The sequence below is a fragment of the Fistularia commersonii genome, chromosome 6 (assembly GCF_037954325.1).
Source record: "Fistularia commersonii isolate RoL2024-O1a breed Wild chromosome 6, RoL_Fcom_v1.0, whole genome shotgun sequence".
Lineage (NCBI taxonomy): Eukaryota > Metazoa > Chordata > Actinopteri > Syngnathiformes > Fistulariidae > Fistularia > Fistularia commersonii.
The window spans coordinates 7,678,466-7,696,250 of record NC_141289.1 but is presented as its reverse complement, the minus strand read 5'-3'; the positions used below and the strand labels follow the sequence as shown (position 1 = coordinate 7,696,250).

Genomic DNA, 17,785 nt, shown 5'->3' with positions numbered 1-17,785 from the left:
TATGGGTAGAGAAATGCTGAGGTTGGCGCCGCAGGGCAGGAAGTCTAGAGGAAGACCAGAGAGGAGGTTTATGGATGGAGGGAACGTGGACATGAAGTCAACTGGTTTGAGAGAAGAGAGTTAGACGTTGGTAGATGATTGGCTGAATGGAGCAGCCAAAAGGAAAAGAAGATGCATATAAGGTCTAATTCATACTATTTTTTTTACACCGTAAAAGCAGAGATAAATAATGAAAACAAATGTTTTCTATGAGTTGTTCTTACCTTTCTGGCGTCCAAGACGTCAAGATGGTTCTGAACGTACTGAACGGTGGCATTGAAATCAGCCTGGTTGAACTCGTATGGGATGTTCCACCCCAGGGGGCCGTACTTCCTCCTCTCCTGGACTGTGCTGTGAAGGAACGCCACCCCATACAGCATCGGCTTCCACTGGGCCATGTTTATGACGTCCAGGAGGTCTTGGTTGATCCCTGGTGAGTGAGACGTGGATGAATGAGAGGAGTGAAATGAAAAGAATATTTAGAGGCGTGACTTCAACGCCTTGCAGCTACGAGAAGTTTACTCTGTGCCTAAGGCAGAATTGGGTGACGTGGTATAAACACTGGCAGCCTCAGTCAATCTTCTAATTACTGAAGAAGGAGAGAGCAGAAAATGTCCGCACATTTCCCTTTAATATTTGCAGAAGGAGCCATTTTTAACCAACTCGCTTGATGTCTGACACACTTGCTCCCGGCGCGGTTTTAATTTTATAAAATAATTCCAGATTCTCCTTATTTTTCTTTTCCTGATGGGAAATAAATCAAACATCCTTCCAAAACACTAATGAAGACTTGGGAACTATACAAGGCTCATGGGCACGACTGCAGTGACATTATTTAATCAAGGGAAAGTGAAAGCCCTTCCAGTGCTGTGCATGATAAGGTGATTAAGTGTGCGCGTGTGTGTGTGTGTGTGTGTGTGTGTGTGTGTGCGTCCACAAATAAGATTCCAAAATATATGCAAACATCAAACATTGTCAAATTGGCTATTTCGTCTTAGTTTTGAAGACCCACACCCGAGTCCTGCGAAATGACAAACTGTGCACGATCTGGCTTCACTTCTGCCTGGAAACATTCACAAAGTCCAGCAGCGTGTCCATCCAGGGCGGACCAGAAGACGTCCTTATCCCAGCCTCTGTCACTTTTCCGCTTTGTTTAGGTGCCCGAAGGCATCCATCTTTTCTGATCGCTTAAAACGGCATTGTGAAACTTCCCGACTGCCGCAATTCAGACCATATTTGGAGCCGAACAATCGGAGGGAGATTCTCAGAAAGGGTTCGGACTTGGAAGATAAATAACGTAAGCATACCTCCATAGGTCCTCTTCAGACCCGCTTTGAGGCCCTGCGGAGGCTCATTTGTGAATTTGATCGACATCTGCAGAAGGGTGATGGGGAAGAGTTTGTGGACCTCCGTGGTAATCCACAGACGGAAGGTGTCGTGGACAAAATCGGTCTCTATCACCGTGTCCATTAGCTCGTCCATGAAGTCCAGACCCAAGTGGCAGTTCTGGAGCAAGGCCCAGCCACCCTGTGGACAAGGAGCAAGAGAGGAATGTTTCTCGGAGGTACCGGGTATGATTGCAAGCTTAAAAGCGGAGTCGATTTTCGTGAGACATTGCAGAAAGTAGCTTCACACTGCGTGCTCACATTTGCCATGTTCTGCTGCAGAAGCTTGCGAGCGTGGACTTCTTGTCCTTGACCCATGGAGACATACTTTGTCTCCAGCTTCAGCCTCTTTCCAAGGGCGATGATGGAGTCAGTGGGATCCGAGCCCATCGACAGGAAACAGATGAGAGGCATCCGTGGGTCCGATTCTTCCCAGGTCTTCTCCAAGTCCAGGATCACTCCTTCGGCGTACTTCTCCCCCATTGAGTCCATGATGTATTTACGAGCCTGCAGGAGAAAAAAGGGGGGATGAATGGGATGGATGTTTATTTAGCATTCCAAACTAATTAAGAGTTTACACTAACATGGCTTTGCTTTGCTATGAAATTCAAACCCCAAAGGAGCTCCAGGATGTGAGAAGAACAAAAGAGCTCTAACCTTGGACTCAAAGGCCTAGTACCTCAAAACTAAACACTTTCATAGTGAATGTCCTCTCAAGGCCTCTACATCCTCCCTGAGAAGCAGGAAATCAATTCTCACACTCAAAGTGAACAAAATGGCATTGTCCTCCTCTGGTTGTGGAGTTCTCGCAGGTTGTTCTGGACTCATCATCTGAGCAGAACTTTTTTTTTTTCCCACAAGGTCTCAGAGAATTATCGTATGGTTGGTCAGAAATGTGAAGCGGGCATGGTTAATGCCGAAAAGCAGAAAATGTTGTCTTTCCTTCTTTAAACACCGCAAAATGACATGAGGGCGCCTGAAGGGCGAAAAGTCATGGCCTGGAAAGAGGTGTTCTTGTTCTCTTCGCCCTGGGAGCTTCTAGAGAAGGATGTTTAGGGAGCCATTTGAGGAGATTCAGGTTTAGGAAGCATTGCTGACCCATTCAGTGATCCAATATTCTTTGCATACATCTGGGATCCCGGGGCAAAGACATTTTTAAAAGCTTTGGTATTTAAAAGTCTTGTTTCCATTACTTACCTGTGCGATGGTCCTGTCAGGACACCAACTGCGGATGAGGAGCAGCCGTCGGAAGCAGTCAAGGGACTGGTCGTAGTTGTTGGGCAGCACCTCCTCCTCCGGGGCCTCCTTATCGAACCACAGCTTCCACTGCTTTTCGTGGCGTCCTATCTGAGAAGGACAGTGTCCATACGTGAAATCAAAAGCAAACAAATGTTTTATTTGCTTCCATGAAATTGAAATCTGGACAGCAAATAAGGCAGGATGATTTCAATACATGCTAAAGGCTAATACCACAGACACAAACACCGAGGGCCAATCACAGCCCTCTCCACGAGCAACAAGGGACTGCAGGCGGCAAAGAGGTGTTATCATGCATCTAAACTAATCGAACAACCTGCTGCATTAAACAACCCAAAACACAGCCTCACTTACCAACCATCATTTATACCCGCATATAAACACACACACTCACTTTCATTTTTCTTGCTCTTATTACAAACCCAGACTTGATGTGTATAGATCAATTGCAGGTAAACTCTGTCTGTCTGTCTGTCTGTCTGTCTGTCTGTCTGTCTGTCTGTCTGTCTGTCTGTCTGTCTGTCTGTCTGTCTGTCTGTCTGTCTGTCTGTCTGTCTGTCTGTCTGTCTGTCTGTCTGTCTGTCTGTCTGTCTATCTATCTATCTATCTATCTATCTATCTATCTATCTATCTATCTATCTATCTATCTATCTATCTATCTATCTATCCATCCATCCATCCATCCATCCATCCACATTTCTATCTATCTACCCATCTATTTTGCATTCCATCCATCCATCCATCTGTTCATCCACCTTTTTTATCATTCATTCATTCCTCCATCCAAGAAAAAGGCTTTTCCTGCGTTCCTCCCTCCCCAGGGTTCCATCATCGTTCCCTTGTTTATCCTGCGAGGCAGAATTCATTGACCCAAGAGCTGTTAATCTCTGTCTTCATCATCTGCACTAAATCCACATGAGTTGTACATCAAATGTTACTGTGTGTGTGTGTGTGTGTGTTTGTGTGTGTGTGTGTGTGTGTGTGTGTGTAGTGGAAAATGATGGATGGCACCATGATGAGACGGGTATTGACCTGCTTACAAGAGCAGGACAGAGCAGCAAGGATTATTTAATGAGCAGCGAGAGGCTGGCTATGATTGTGAGAGAACATCACAATTATTTGCTGATTTAGCAGGTGAAGGTTCTTGTGGCATAATTATGTGTTTGTGTGTGTGTGTGTGTGTGTGTGTGTCGTACCTGGTCCATTACATCAGAGAACTGCCAGAGTTTGCTAAGCTCCACAAGATTAAGCCAGGTCATATCGAGGATCCATTTGGCTGGTTTCTGAGGGCAGGCCTTCAGATCCAGAGAAGCACCACCTGGATCACACAAACACGCCTTTAAAAAGGTTTAAAATAAAACAAAGCTATCTGTTACATGAAATCATAGACAAGGACGCTCACTCTTTGGAGAAAACAACAGGTGGTACGAAAGAGGAGTCTAAGAAGCCATCTTTGGACCTTCACTTGGATCTTGGACACAACCTTTCACCGACATATGAATCCATGCTTATTTCCGTCCCAAGATAGATCAACACACCTGGTCGCAGATCCATCTGCACCCTTCAACTCACCTGTTGAGGTCAGCAACCCCCGTTCAACCCAACTGCTACACAACAACTCACTCATAAACATGAAGAACATTCTCAACTTTGACCAATGTCTGACCCCAGCTATAATACACTGGCATCTCCCCACGCTCTGTAAGAACTGAAAAACCTCTGGGATTAAGAGGAGGACCATCTTTAGGGAGAGAGTCCGGTTTCCACAGCAAGATCTGACAGTGATAGACAAGGACATGGAGGACTGAGAATCTCCACTGACAAATCTGTCATGGTAGTTGGACATTTCATTTTGCTGGAGGCCCACTGTTACCATTAAATAATTCTGCTATCACCCGCTGCTAACCATAATTTCATGGATTGACAGCAGTGCCAGAAAGTTAAATGAAAATACATTTCACAGGATAATGGATTTATTGCTCCGATCTAACAGTCACATGGCAGCTTACAGAGTTCTGGACTTTCTGTTTTAAGCGGAAAGGTCAACAGGGATCAAACATCCACCGGAGGCTTTGACACATCAAATCAGCCTCAGCAGAGGAAACACAAGAGGCAACCTACTCTCCAAGTCAGTAAACACCACTATCTGAAATCTGCAGTTCCTGATTTTGGTCAGTCTTGAGTGTTTGGGGCTTGATTTGGACCATCTCATAATTCATAGGGAGGGGAAAGCACCTGAGCGTCAACATTCTGGTCCTTCCAAAGCAGTGAGCAGATGTTGCCATTTTAAAGCTGAGCTTTCGTACACTATTTCTAAACACACCCCGTACCTTTAATGAGCGTGAGAAACTCGTCGTGTTTGACTCTGTTGCTCTGCATGTCGATCTTCAATGTGAGCAACATGGTGAAGACGAACTTGTGCTCCTCGTACAGGCCACGCGCAGCGTACTTGTACACCTCGAAGGTCATGAATTCTATGATGTTGGCGATGCGTTTGCTGGTGACGGGGCTTTTAGCAGACCTGTTGGAGAAGAACGTCAAAACTATTAAGGTCAAATCTCCCAGTTGTCATTGGGCAAGAGGCTCCTTCTTGGCTAGCTGGGGTACCCAATGAATTTCCTCCATTTTTTTGGACTGTGGGAGGAAATTGGAGAACCTGGAGGAAACCAATGCAGACGGCGAAGGGAGTCCACACGGAAAGGTACCTGGAATCAAGCTGGGAACCTTCCTGCTTTGAGGTGGTAGTGCTGACCACTTCACCACTGCACCATCCTCATGGTAAAATATGTTTATAGTTTTAGAAAGGGACTCTAAGGGACTCTCACCTGGCCAGGGAAAGGTCAAACAGCCCCAGAAACTGTCTCAGGGAGGTCTGGTACATCACATTCACCATACTCATTTCTGTGATGAGGAAGTACAAGATGCTCCCCCTGGTGGCCACTGGACACACACAAAACCCAAATGCAATCATTTGCAAATGGCAAGATGCGGTTCGCCAGGGACCATTTGAGATTCTGTCCATAAGTCATTTGGCGTGACTAACCAGGTCGGTACTCCTCCCTAGCTGCGTTGATCTGGATCTCAGTTTCAGCCGCAATCTGGAGTTTCTGGGTGACCTCCTCTGATGTGCACTTGGTGTTGCCAAGCACAATAATCAGGCTCTCGTCCTCCACCAGTGACCCCTGCCGAGACAGAGTATGTGCCAAAGTGACTCACTAATGTGACAATGGGAAGTATCCAAAAGTTTATCTTTTGTTTTTTTTTCCGTTGAGTAGTTTATTGTGACCTTAACTTGCCTGTGTGCTTGTCAGTCTGTAGAGGAGGTTGTCCTCAAGCTCCTTCATCTTCCGCTTGTTGGATGTAACATCTTCCAAGAGATCTGTCCTCTCCTTCTCCAGTTCCTGATGTTACAACATGGTTATCAGACCGGTCAAAATGTTGGTGGCAGACTGAGAACAAGGAGGATGTATGGTCCACAGTGGGTCAGATCAAGCAAGACATCATCATGTTGACAACACCAGTGTGAAACCATTGACAGGTCATTGCAAGCCATGGCTAGGTTGGTAGAGCAGGCATCCTCCGATGCGAACATAGGTGATTGGATTCTTGATTCCTTGCTCTTCTTGTCTGCATGCAGAAGCGTCTGGAGGCAAGACACTGGACGTCCAGTTGCTCCTAATGGTCTGGTTAGCGTCTTGCACAGCAGCTCTGACGCTATCAGGGTGTGAATGGGTGAATGTAAAGGGCTTTGAAATGTTAGTTACGAATGCGATTTGAACCAACTATTGATCCTACTGTTATTATTACCATTATACTACTATTTAATCCTTGTCTATGAACAAGAACAAACACGAGACGCCTTATGAACATCTTATAAAGTCCTGGGGATTTATCCACAGTAAATCTGTCAGAAACAATTGTGTTTGATATCAGCTCAACACAAAATTATTTCTTATAAAACTCTTTGCTGTCAAGACAACTGACTCTGATTTGAAATTGGATGCAAAGATGAAACCACCGTATCCTTTATGCCGTTGTCGGCTTCTGATTTTGCAGATGAAAGTGTTCCCTCTCGCTACAAGAGCTCATTTATGTTCAACATTAAATCAGCATTCGGATGGAGCCTTCTGTCCGTGCTCTGTGTTTTGTATCCTGCGTGATCCTGTAATGTTCTCGGGGATCTTGCAGATGAGTTCCTAATTGCAGCAACACCAGCCAAAGCAGGGGGGCCGTGTTGTGCGGTATGCTCAAGTGCAACCAGCAAAAGGAACACAGAAGAAGACAACATGGTGTCGGTAGAACAAGGGAGAACAATTCTCAGTCTATATGTATTTAAAAGCTGCTCAGACTGCTACCTCAAACAGCACCATGTTTGCTACTGTCTGAAACGGAACCCAGAATTTGGACGTGGACTCTGACTCTACATTGCTCTCTAGTGGATGTGTTGTTTAACAACCATGGCAAAGTAAAGCATGGCATGGGAAGTATCTGGGCCGCTCCCACTGCCACCTTCTGCCGCAATCTAACCCTTTCCTCTGTCCCCTCTTCTCTCACACCAGCTAGCTTCCCTTCCTCCTCTCCATCTATAAATTCCCGAACTGGTCTTCCTCTCAACCTCATATCTCTCCTCTGCCCTTGTCCAAACCACCTCTTGGCTTTATCTCCAAAACATCTAACATGTTCAAGATGTTTTGGGAGATAAAATCAAGAGCATAAATAGTTATGGACAAATATAGAATATATTTTCAAAGAGAATTACTTGCTTTGTCACACATTTTGCTTTTACGCTTTTCTGACAAAGGCAGGAAAACACAGTCAGTAGACATGCAGTCAGTAGAGGCAGGGCCTCACCTGTCATCATGGAAAGAAAAAAAATGCATAATGAAAAAAATAAATTGGTTATATTTATTCAGTGATTTGTACTATAAAGTTTTTTCAATGTAGCTTCACCATTTTTAGTTGTTTTTTCAAAATCTCCAAAAAAATTCACATTTTTTTAAATATGAAGAAGAGACGTGCGGTGACGCGGCAACCAGCTGAGCCCAATATGAATTGCGCAATGATTCTGCTAACTGTGCTGCCATGCTATGCACTGAGACCATAGTGCTGTCTCTGTGGATGTCACTATTAAAAAAACACTTTTAACATATGAACTAAATTTCCATAGTTTAGCTGATGTGTCTCCTGTTTCCTTCACAACTGTAACGTATTTCTCGCGTTTCTCGTGATCATAAAACGACTGCGAAGAGGCAGCAAGTGAGGCATGCAGTGGTGGTGCCTCATGGTCGGGGGCACTGCTGAGCCCAGGGATCCTTCTTACGACTCGGCTACAGAATAATAGAAATAGCAATAGCAAGCTACAGTGAACAGTTAGCAAGTCAAGTGCAGCCATCTAGTTAATTTTTCCCGATCTCATCGGGCTGTATCGCTCATAAACGGTGAGGGATGAATGTAAATCTCCTGAGCAGCTTCTCAACTTTTTGGCCCAGAAGGATTTCATTCAAATTGCGACAAATTTGCTCCGGCCGGTCGTTCCGGCTACGACTGCATCGGTGGAGCGCTCATTCTCAGCACCGAAAAGACTCAAAACATACAGTCGGAACAGGACCGATCGAAGGCGACTGTCTTCACTGGCAGCAATTTCCATTGACACAGAAAGACTTTTAAAACTGAAGAAACGGAAGACTTCTACAAGCAAGTTATCAATGCTTCAGAAGGAGCGGCGCATGGACTTCATTTATAAGTAAAGGTAAGAGATAATAATGTTTTTTTTACATGTGCTTTTGTCTATGCTACAGTTTGTATATGTAAAGAACGCTGATATGATATTTTAAACAAAACACGTCAACTGCTGCCAATGAAATGGTGAATGAGCCACTCTGTAGGGTTCATATATTGGTATATCTGACTGTGATGACATCAGTGCCTCACCAGCCATGAACCTCAACGCACGTCACTGGGAAAACAGAAGAGTCAGAGTCAAAACGAGACGAAGTCCTGTTCAAGGTTGATGTGAACGTTCAGCAGTGGCTGAAAGTACATTCCTTTGCAAATTAGTTAGCAAAAATGAGAGTCGTTTTGACACACGGTGTGAGTAAACAAACTGCCGTGCTCCAATATCCATGCAACAACTCCCCCTCCTAATTGAATCCATGTGCAGTGAGGAGATAAATTTGCCGGTAAGAGTCAGAGCTCCAAGAATTGAACAGACCTGCTCTTGTTTCTCCACAGCGACAATCAATAACCAATTTCTTCTTCCCTGAACGAACAGACCTCGCCCTGTTTCTCAACGCCACCTGGATTTGCTGCCGGGCTTCACATCAAACGGGCAGAGCTGCGTTCGGTTTATGCGCGCTCACCTGTTTCTCTGTGAGGATGACTCTGCCCAGCAGCTGGTCCTCCAGCCCCCTCATTGTGACGGTGAAGTCGATGATAGAGGTGCGTGCGCTGATCTCCGGGGTGTACGCCGGGTTGGGGAGCTTGGTGGTCATGTACAGCCGGAAGCCATCCATCACATCCACCTCTTTGTCACCAATTTTCACCTGCAGGAAGGAAGGCAGAGAGAATCTTCAACATGAATAGAGAAACGCATGACTGTGGAGGACGTCAATTTAGAGCTTAACAAAAAAAGAATATCCAGGTACAGTGCCATATATGTCGGCCGATCATGCCATCGTAATTAAAAGCTTTTATCCCCAAGATGGCTAAAACACTTTAATTACACTATTGTGTCTTTTTTTTGGGGGGGAGCACTTTAATTTCTTACCAATTTATCAAGTAACTTCATAATTATTTTTTTTTTGCACATTTCTTAGCATCTCCATAATTTCCCGATGATTATTTATTGATAATTTATTCATTTAATTATTTAGACATTTATTCATCTATCATTTATCTATTTGTTTGTTTGTTTGTTTGTTTATTTATGCATTCATCCATTTCTTTATTCATTTTATATATATATATATATATACATACATATAAATATTTATATTTACACATACATGTATATGTATATATAGCCTTGACTTTTTACTTTGACACTTTATAGTTTTATTTGTATTTCTTATTCTCCACCCTTTTTTTATACTGTATATACAATTTCCTATTATCATTTATTATTGTTATGTTTTACTTGAAACTCTGGCACAACAATTTCCTTCGGGATGAATAAAGTTGTTCTTGTTCTTATTCTTATTCTTATATGCATATGTATTTTTCAGTAATTTCTGGATTGAATAAAATATCACTCAATTATACAATTGTGCTAAGCTATTTAACAGTTTTAGATAACGATGTGTGCACGGATCATGTTCGGACTGTATTTGGAAAGGCACCTGCATTTTTAGTGTAATTCTACCGGAGTAATGGTCGATATTTTGTTATGGTGCTCATGCTGCAGATTTTGCAATATATATCCATGTGGAAAAACAATTTTGTTTGATATTCACTATTTCCCATGTTGTCTAAAAGCTGATGGCCTCCTATAAACACAGGAAAGCATCGCTTGATAAAGACTCGGTTACTGAGCACATTTCAATCCGCCCTTTGACTCCTCTGAATTATTCAGCGGCGCTCCAGCTGGCAGAGTTGTAGGAACAGAGCAGATGCGCTCCTCGACACGGGCCGCACCGACGGCAAACAGGGTTTTTTTTTTTTCTCGTGAACCAAAAGCAGGTCTGATACTTGACTTGGTCTGATGGAGCTAGCCAGCTGGAGCTAAAACCACGGCTGTCTGTTTATTTGGTCGAAATTCAAACAGAAAAGGACGGAATCTGGAACCGGGTTGTCCCCAGAAGTTTATGTTGCATTACCTTGTAAGTGGAGCCACTCTTGATGAAGTTCTTTTCCAGGATGTTGTCAAGAGCAGGATCCAGCTCCTCTCCGACATCTTCGATCAACAGGGGGCGGCCGAGAGACAAGGTATCCTCCAGGTGGTTCTTGAAGTACTTGTGATTCAGTGATGTGATCTGGGGGCATAAAATAAAGCGATCACCTCACCAGCTCCGTCACATTACAGTAAACAAAGAAAGACTAGCACAAACTTCTCAGACAAATGTGGTGCCGCCGTCTGTCCTCTGTCCCCGCACACCTTCTCTGGAGTTGTAACAAGACTATGAATACTGCTTCTTTACTTTTAAAGAAATGGAAACGAACGAATGCAGTTGACACAAATGAGATTAAGGACTGACCTGGCCCCAAGGTTGACCCAAGATGCACAAAATGCATTTCATCGCAATTTGAGAGACAACGTAAGAGCTGAGAAACTGCTAGTTGGTTTTCCCGATGGAGACATTACTAAGACATACTAAGATCTTCTGGAGGTTTTGAAGGAGGACCTCTTCAGTCGCAACATGATTCTTGGGAATGCTTCTTCGGGTATCGCGAATATAAGGCAATAAACATGTGGCCCAAAGAAAGCGAATTATTGGCAAACAATTAGCCAATGTGACCATTCACTGTGATGAGTCCATCAGAGGGATAGCACGTGTTAGGTGTTCTGGAGATAAAGTCAGACTGAGATGATTGGGACATGGACAGAGGAGAGAAGGTGAAGATCTGGGTAGAAGGCTAGTGAGGTTGGAACTGCAGGGTTGGAGGTCCAGAGGAAGACCAGCGAGGAGGTTCATGGATGGAGGGCAAGAGAACGGGAAGTGAGTTGGTGTAAGAAAAGATTGTTAGAGCTTGTTTCCAAACCTGCAGCTCATTCAAGGCCTCTTTGTTCTTGATCCAGGTTTTTCCTTGCGTCTGTGGATCGATGAGGAGAGGGAAGCGCGCAGCTTTGGTGACGATTATTCCATTCTGAATGGACAGGTCATCGTTCGGCAGCCCCTGAAGAAAGACGTATCGACACGCAACGTTAATTTAGATATTCTAAATTAGAAACTGTCTCTTGTCCAGATTTAGACTTTTGACCTGAAGGTTCCACTCGCTGACGGTTGGTGCGTCAATGAGCAGGTCGGTCAGATTGACGTGGTTGTCGAACGGGATGTGCCGAACCCTCAGCTCGTTCTGCCAGTCCGTAAGGAGGAGATTCCGGAACTCTTGATTGAAAGGGCCGGAATACGAGAGGAAAGCCGTCGCCAGAAGAACGTCACCTGTTGAGGACAGACAGGAGGCGGCGGAAGGCTTTGTGAAAACACTGAGATTATCATGTCGCAAGTTAAACAAAAGAGAAAAAAATTCGCAGGCTCCTGTAAACCTTTCGTCTACTCATTCCTTCGTTTGTTTCGTCATTCGCTGATTGGTCAGTCGGTTCGTCCATTCATTCGTTCATTCACTTTCTCCTTCATCTCATCCAGAGACATACATCTTAGGCACACCATGTATCTTCTTCTTATTCTTTCGGCTTTTCCCGTCAGGAGTCGCCACAGCGAGTCAACTTTCTCCATCTAACCCTATTCTCTGTATCCTCCACTCTCACACCAGCTACCTTCATATCCTCTCTCACTACGTCCATAAATCTTCTCTTTGGTCTTCCTCGAGACCTCTTGCCTGGTAGCTCCAATTCCAGCATCCGTCTACCAATATATTCTCTATCCCTCTGTACATGACCCAACCATCTCAGTCTGGCTTCTCTGACCTTCTCTCAAAAACATCTAACATGTGCTGTTCCTGTGATAGTCTCATTCCTGATCCTATCCATCCTGGTCACTCCCAAAGAGAACCTCAACATCTTCATCTCTGCAACCTCTAGTTCTGCCTCCTGTCTTTGTAACAGTTTCTAGGCCATACATCATCGCTGGTCTCACCATTGTCTTGTACACCTTTCCTTTTATTCTGGCTAAAAGTCTTCTATCACACAGTACCCCTGACACTTTTCTCCACCCATTCCGACCTGCTTGGACCCGTCTCTCCACCTCTTTTCCACACTCTCCGTTGCTCTGGACTGTTGACCCTAAGTACCTGAAATCCCCCAGCTTCTTGATCTCCACTCCCTGTAGCCTCACCGTTCCACCCGAGTTCCCCTCGTTCACACACATATATTCTGTCTTGCTGCGACTAACTTTCATTCCTCTCCTTTCCAGAGCATACCTCCACCTCTCTAGATTTTCCTCTACCTGTTGTCTGCTCTCACTACAGATCACAATGTCATCTGCAAACATCATGGTCCATGGGGATTCCTGTCTAACCTCCTTAGGCCCGCCATATATAATTCACTTATATTCACTCACTCATATAACCAAACAATTCACTCACTCATCTCCACATACAGCTAAACATTACAATCGCTCTCAATCACTCTCCTTCACACCTCATATAGAGACACACAACCATTCTCTTTTTCATTCACAGGCCTGGACAATTTGGGGTCTCCGATGAGCCTCCTGCATGTTTTTGGACCGTGGGGGGAACCCGGAGAAGCCGGAGGAACGCAGACACGGGGAGAACATAAAGACTCCGGACAGAAATGCACTGCGATGAATTCAACCATGGGCCTCCTTTTGGAAAACAGTCTTGAAACCCACCAACAAGGCGTTTGGTTTGGGCGGCAAACTCTTTGCTCTGCTCCGTCCAGCGCTCCTTCTCACCGCCGAGGCCACTGATCAGGGTGGAAGCGGTCTGCATCTTGTGCCTGCAGCGCTCAGCATCCTCCAGCAGTGTCTGAAAGAGGGGCGAGGACAGATCAGCAGCTCGTACGACTGGAATAGTCATGGCAACAAAAGGTGGCCTTTCAATATTCATTCGGGTAACCGTCACCTTCTGCAGCTTGCTCTCCTTTGGACTACATGAATCTGGCAGGGAGAATTCAGTAGCATTTTCAAGGCCATTTATTATGAACATACAAGTAAAACATTTCAATAAAAAACAGTGAGCAGGTGGTGAACTGGAGAGCCACGAGAAGAGCTTCGGAGAAGTCCCTGGGACTCCCGAAAATGAAATTATTTCTTGCTGTTTTTTGTTGGGACGATTAGGACACATCAGTCCGTCTGCATGGCGTTTGCACATCCAGACGGCACCAGGACGAGAAGTATTTATAGCATCTTTTACAAAATACACGAGTATCTTCCTTTTTGTGACAGAACCAAATGAAAAATTTGGGCCATTCGCCGATGTTCGCGGTACAGGAAGAGGAGCGGGAGCTGACCTGTTTCTCGGACATGGCCTTGTCGTACTCCCCCTGCACCACATCCAGCTCGGCCTGCTTGGCGTCCAGCTCGGCCTGAGCCTTCTGAAGATCCATGTTAGCTGTGGTCAAACGAATCTGCTGCACGGCCAAGTTAGCCTGGGAGCAGAAAGGGGGAGAGGGAGACGCTCAGAGGGATCTGGAACGCCTTCACTGCAAATGAGACTCATGCGGGGTCATGGTTGGTCCCTCAGGCAGATAATGGGAAATGGAGACGAACGGAGATAAAAGAAATTGGAAGGGAGAGGGGAAGGCAGGAATAGGATGTTGCGTTTCAAGAGTAATTTTCAGATAGCAAGATGATGTTTAAAAGTTCATTTTGAAAAGTTAAACAACAGATGTGTTGAAGTGGGTCAAGGATTTGTGACCCTGGAAAAGATGAATTGAAGATAAAGGGGAAAATACCAAGGAAGAAAGAGGGAGCGGAAACAAACCAGGAGCGGGCCGCTTTGCATATCTTGATGAAAAGAATTTGCCGGTATGCATTCTGAAGCTGCGAAATATCGATTTTACAGCAACAGAAGAGGGCTTCGCTTGTTTTCCCGTCTTACTTGGCTGACCTGTCACTGGAGGAAAGGTTCACTCATCCGCATTCAACAAGAAATAAAGGAACTAAAAGATTTACCTTCAACGGCAAGACTTCCCTGTTGATGGAGAAGAAGGTGGCCATGGCCGTCGTCCACGATGCCAGCCCGGCCACGTTGCCACACACTCTCTTGGCTGTTTCGATGTTGTAGTCCGGCATATCGAAGTACGGCTCCAGCAGCTCCACCACTTCCTCGTTGATTGTGTCTTTGGGGAATTGCTAGACGGAGAAGAAAGGGGAGACGCGTGAAAGACGCGACTGAAGCGAAGCCATCCTGTCGACTTGTTGACCACATGTGAACTCTTAACATGAAATAGAAACTCGACTCAGTTGGTGGACCGGGTGTCCCTCCAACGGGAAGGTTGGTGGTTCGATCCCCGTCTCTTTGAAACCTACTTTGAAACCAAAAAGGCCACGTTTTTGGAGACCATTCGTTTATTTATTCACCAATTCCTTATCATTACCACTTATCCTGCACTCAGAGTCATACGGGTGCTTGAGCCTATCCAACCCGTTGTTGGGCGAAAGGCAGGGTTCGCCCCGGACCGTCTGTTAGTCAATCTCGCGCTTTGATAGAAGACGGCACATGACGATGGGGTGTTTCTTACCTGCAGGCTTCCTAGAAAGTTCCCGGCTGTCATGAGTTTGAGTGACTCCTGCCAGGACGGAATAAGACAGTTCTTCTCCGGATCGATCTTCACCGCGTTGACCCGCCTCTGGAAGAGCAGCAGCACGCAGTCCATGATCCGCATGATGAGGTGGGGGGGCCGGCCTAGCGTTCGCACCGTTGCGATGTCCGATGGCTTGATTGTCTTGAGATGGCGGAGGAAAGATAATTTAAGAAAAAAAAGAAAAATAATTTATATTTGGGAACGATGTTGGATGATCAGCTGTGCCATAAACTCTGTCCTGCAAATAAGAGATATCATTCTGGCCTCTCTTTTACAGTTGTCCATATTTTATAAATAATCAATGAGCAAAGCTTGCAAAACATTTTCTTGTACCAGCAGAGCAGCCTCAGCCTCCTCAAGGGCCGGCTTGGCGGCTTCAAGCTTCTCCTCAGCGACGGCCTTGTCAGCGGTGATGCTGTCCACGATAGCCTGGGCTTTGTCCTTCACTTTCTGGACTCCAACCTTCACCCGCTCTGCGGCCTGAGCTTTGACCGTCACCTCTTTCAGCACCTGTCAAAGGATCAACCATCACATCCACATCGGAATTGAGGTGAAACCAGTGTTAGTCATTCATTCATACATTATCTAGAGGGCGGACCGGTCGCTCGTAGGAAAAGGACATCCCTTCGCCTGACACCTACCTTATCAGCCTTCTCATTTGCGACCTGCAGCTCCTTCTCTTTCACCTCCAGCTCCTTGCTGAGTGCCGCCACCGACTCGGACGCTTCCTTCAGCTTCTCAAGACCGGTGTTCATCCTTAAGAAAAGACGTGTTTCAATCAATGCAAATTGTCGGTCTCACAGTGACAAATAGGCATTGAGAGGTATATAATAGGGTACAAGGTAGGTATGTGTATTCACGTGTCAAAATATTACCTGTTTGCAAGGGTCTGGACTTCCGACCTCTTTTCCTTGTAGATACTCTTGTAGCCCTGGATGAAGGACAGGTAGGACTTGGGTGTGACATGAGTGGAGCGTCGGTATCTAAACCCAAATGAGATCAGCAGTGAAGAGGATTAGACACTTCAAAACATCCTTTCATACAGTTGATTTTAAAGAATTAAGCGAGAACCAATTGAGGTTAATCGAACGGTAAACTACTTGTTTTCAAATTTAGGCACTTGTTTTCTGGGAGTTGCAAAGACGTATCCTTCACCTCTGGAAGTAGTCCACACACTTCTCCGCCACGCCATCCTGGAAGGAGCCCATGCACTGGACCACCTCGCTCTTGACTTGGGCCGTGCACTCGATGTCATAGGATGCCAGGAAATGCTCGGACACTGAGGGACGCAAAGGGATTTACAGTCAGACGCACTGTGGGCAAAGTTACACGTATTTGAGCGAGCCGAGAAAAAAAAAGGCTTGTGCAATTCTAACTGTGAAATATGTCATTTCACTGCAGGTGAAGGCAAGAGGTCAGACTGAGCACTGAAGATACATCTTTGCTATTTCCTCAGTCGAAAAAAGGGAATTTAAAAATCCGATTTGTGGTAATTTGATGGCATCTTGAAAAAGCCCGCCAGATGACTGAGGGACGAATGATACAGTTTCGGGGCTGAAAAAAAAAACACGAGTTAGTGTCAACTTGGGAGATAGCTGCTATTAATTAATTCAGAGTGGCATTTTCCAAATGTAAACATCTACAATGTCTTTATGAACTGTAATATTGGTGAAGGGCTTAGCACAAAATGAATGAATGAATAACCTACCCTCTACAAGGGCGTCTTTTGGCCAGCGGCTGAACCAGTCCATGGTGCAGCCCGAAATCAGCGCCGGGAATTTCAACGCACGGTTTCTGAACTTCTCCCCGACAGGCGAGAAACACAGAATAACGTGGAGATTGTTCCGGACTCGTGACATGAAGTAATCGTAGAGGTTCTCGTTTGTCGGCGGCCGCTTTGGAAATTCCCGCTTCATGACAGAGAGGAGTTCGTTGAGGATGTCGTCAATTTCATCACGGGCAAACAAGTTGGACACCTGAAAGAAATGAACGCACACAATTTTGTACGAGTCCATCTTGTTATTAATTCAGGTCGGGTCTATGGTTCTCGACAGGGCATCCATCCAATGAGACGCTTGACAGTTCAATCCCGAGCTCCTCCTATCTACATGCTAAAGCGTCCTTGGGCAAAACACCAAACCCCCAAGTTGCTCCCGGTGGTCTAGATATCGATTCGTATGGCAGCTCTGCCGCCGTTAGTATGTGTGTGTGAATGGATGAAATCGCAAGTGCTCATACGTTTGCCACATAGGTCACCATAGCAACACATCCTGATGAGAGTGTGAATATGACGGGTTTTTTGTTAGCATGAGTGCAGTTTGGCTGCAGTGCAAAAAAAACGGTAACGGGTGTTTGTGTGTGTGTGTGTGTGTGTGTGTGTGTGTGTGTGTGTGCCTAAGCTCCTGCTAACAATGTTCAAAAAAAATGCCTGAATTTTCAATCACTCCATAAATCATTGGACATCCCTGAGCTCCCGGTGCTGTCACCTTCAGAAAATTCCAAAAGCTTTTATTTTAATTAAATAAAAAGACAATATATTAGAGCTTTATGCATTTTTTTTTCCCCCCCACGCCTGAAAGTTTTTGAAAACTGATTCACGAATTTCCTGCCCCCGTTCCCATTTCAAATAGTGTGAGCTCGTGTTTCCCAACAAGACTGTACTGTATATCACCGAGGTTTCCTTCAAACCGCTACGGGCTAACAGACATTTTGTAATTCG

General features: G+C 45.2%; 1 protein-coding gene across 1 annotated transcript in view; it reads right to left on the bottom strand.

Moving 5' to 3' along the window:
- The window catches only part of LOC147233272 (dynein axonemal heavy chain 5-like), a 58,142-nt gene that overhangs the window by 7,227 nt on the left and 33,130 nt on the right, over nucleotides 1–17,785 (bottom strand). Inside the window, exons 59-80 of the mRNA XM_086148521.1 lie at nucleotides 16,775–17,042; nucleotides 16,222–16,345; nucleotides 15,942–16,049; nucleotides 15,708–15,822; nucleotides 15,400–15,576; nucleotides 15,004–15,207; nucleotides 14,435–14,614; nucleotides 13,771–13,908; nucleotides 13,151–13,286; nucleotides 11,598–11,779; nucleotides 11,379–11,513; nucleotides 10,496–10,651; nucleotides 9,041–9,223; nucleotides 5,978–6,082; nucleotides 5,725–5,863; nucleotides 5,507–5,621; nucleotides 5,012–5,202; nucleotides 3,878–3,999; nucleotides 2,622–2,771; nucleotides 1,686–1,931; nucleotides 1,347–1,566; nucleotides 264–469 (exon numbers count right to left, since the gene is read on the bottom strand). Coding sequence (XP_086004647.1) covers nucleotides 264–469; nucleotides 1,347–1,566; nucleotides 1,686–1,931; nucleotides 2,622–2,771; nucleotides 3,878–3,999; nucleotides 5,012–5,202; nucleotides 5,507–5,621; nucleotides 5,725–5,863; nucleotides 5,978–6,082; nucleotides 9,041–9,223; nucleotides 10,496–10,651; nucleotides 11,379–11,513; nucleotides 11,598–11,779; nucleotides 13,151–13,286; nucleotides 13,771–13,908; nucleotides 14,435–14,614; nucleotides 15,004–15,207; nucleotides 15,400–15,576; nucleotides 15,708–15,822; nucleotides 15,942–16,049; nucleotides 16,222–16,345; nucleotides 16,775–17,042 — 3,600 coding nt within the window. The remainder of the gene's footprint in view (nucleotides 1–263; nucleotides 470–1,346; nucleotides 1,567–1,685; nucleotides 1,932–2,621; nucleotides 2,772–3,877; nucleotides 4,000–5,011; nucleotides 5,203–5,506; nucleotides 5,622–5,724; nucleotides 5,864–5,977; nucleotides 6,083–9,040; nucleotides 9,224–10,495; nucleotides 10,652–11,378; nucleotides 11,514–11,597; nucleotides 11,780–13,150; nucleotides 13,287–13,770; nucleotides 13,909–14,434; nucleotides 14,615–15,003; nucleotides 15,208–15,399; nucleotides 15,577–15,707; nucleotides 15,823–15,941; nucleotides 16,050–16,221; nucleotides 16,346–16,774; nucleotides 17,043–17,785) is intronic.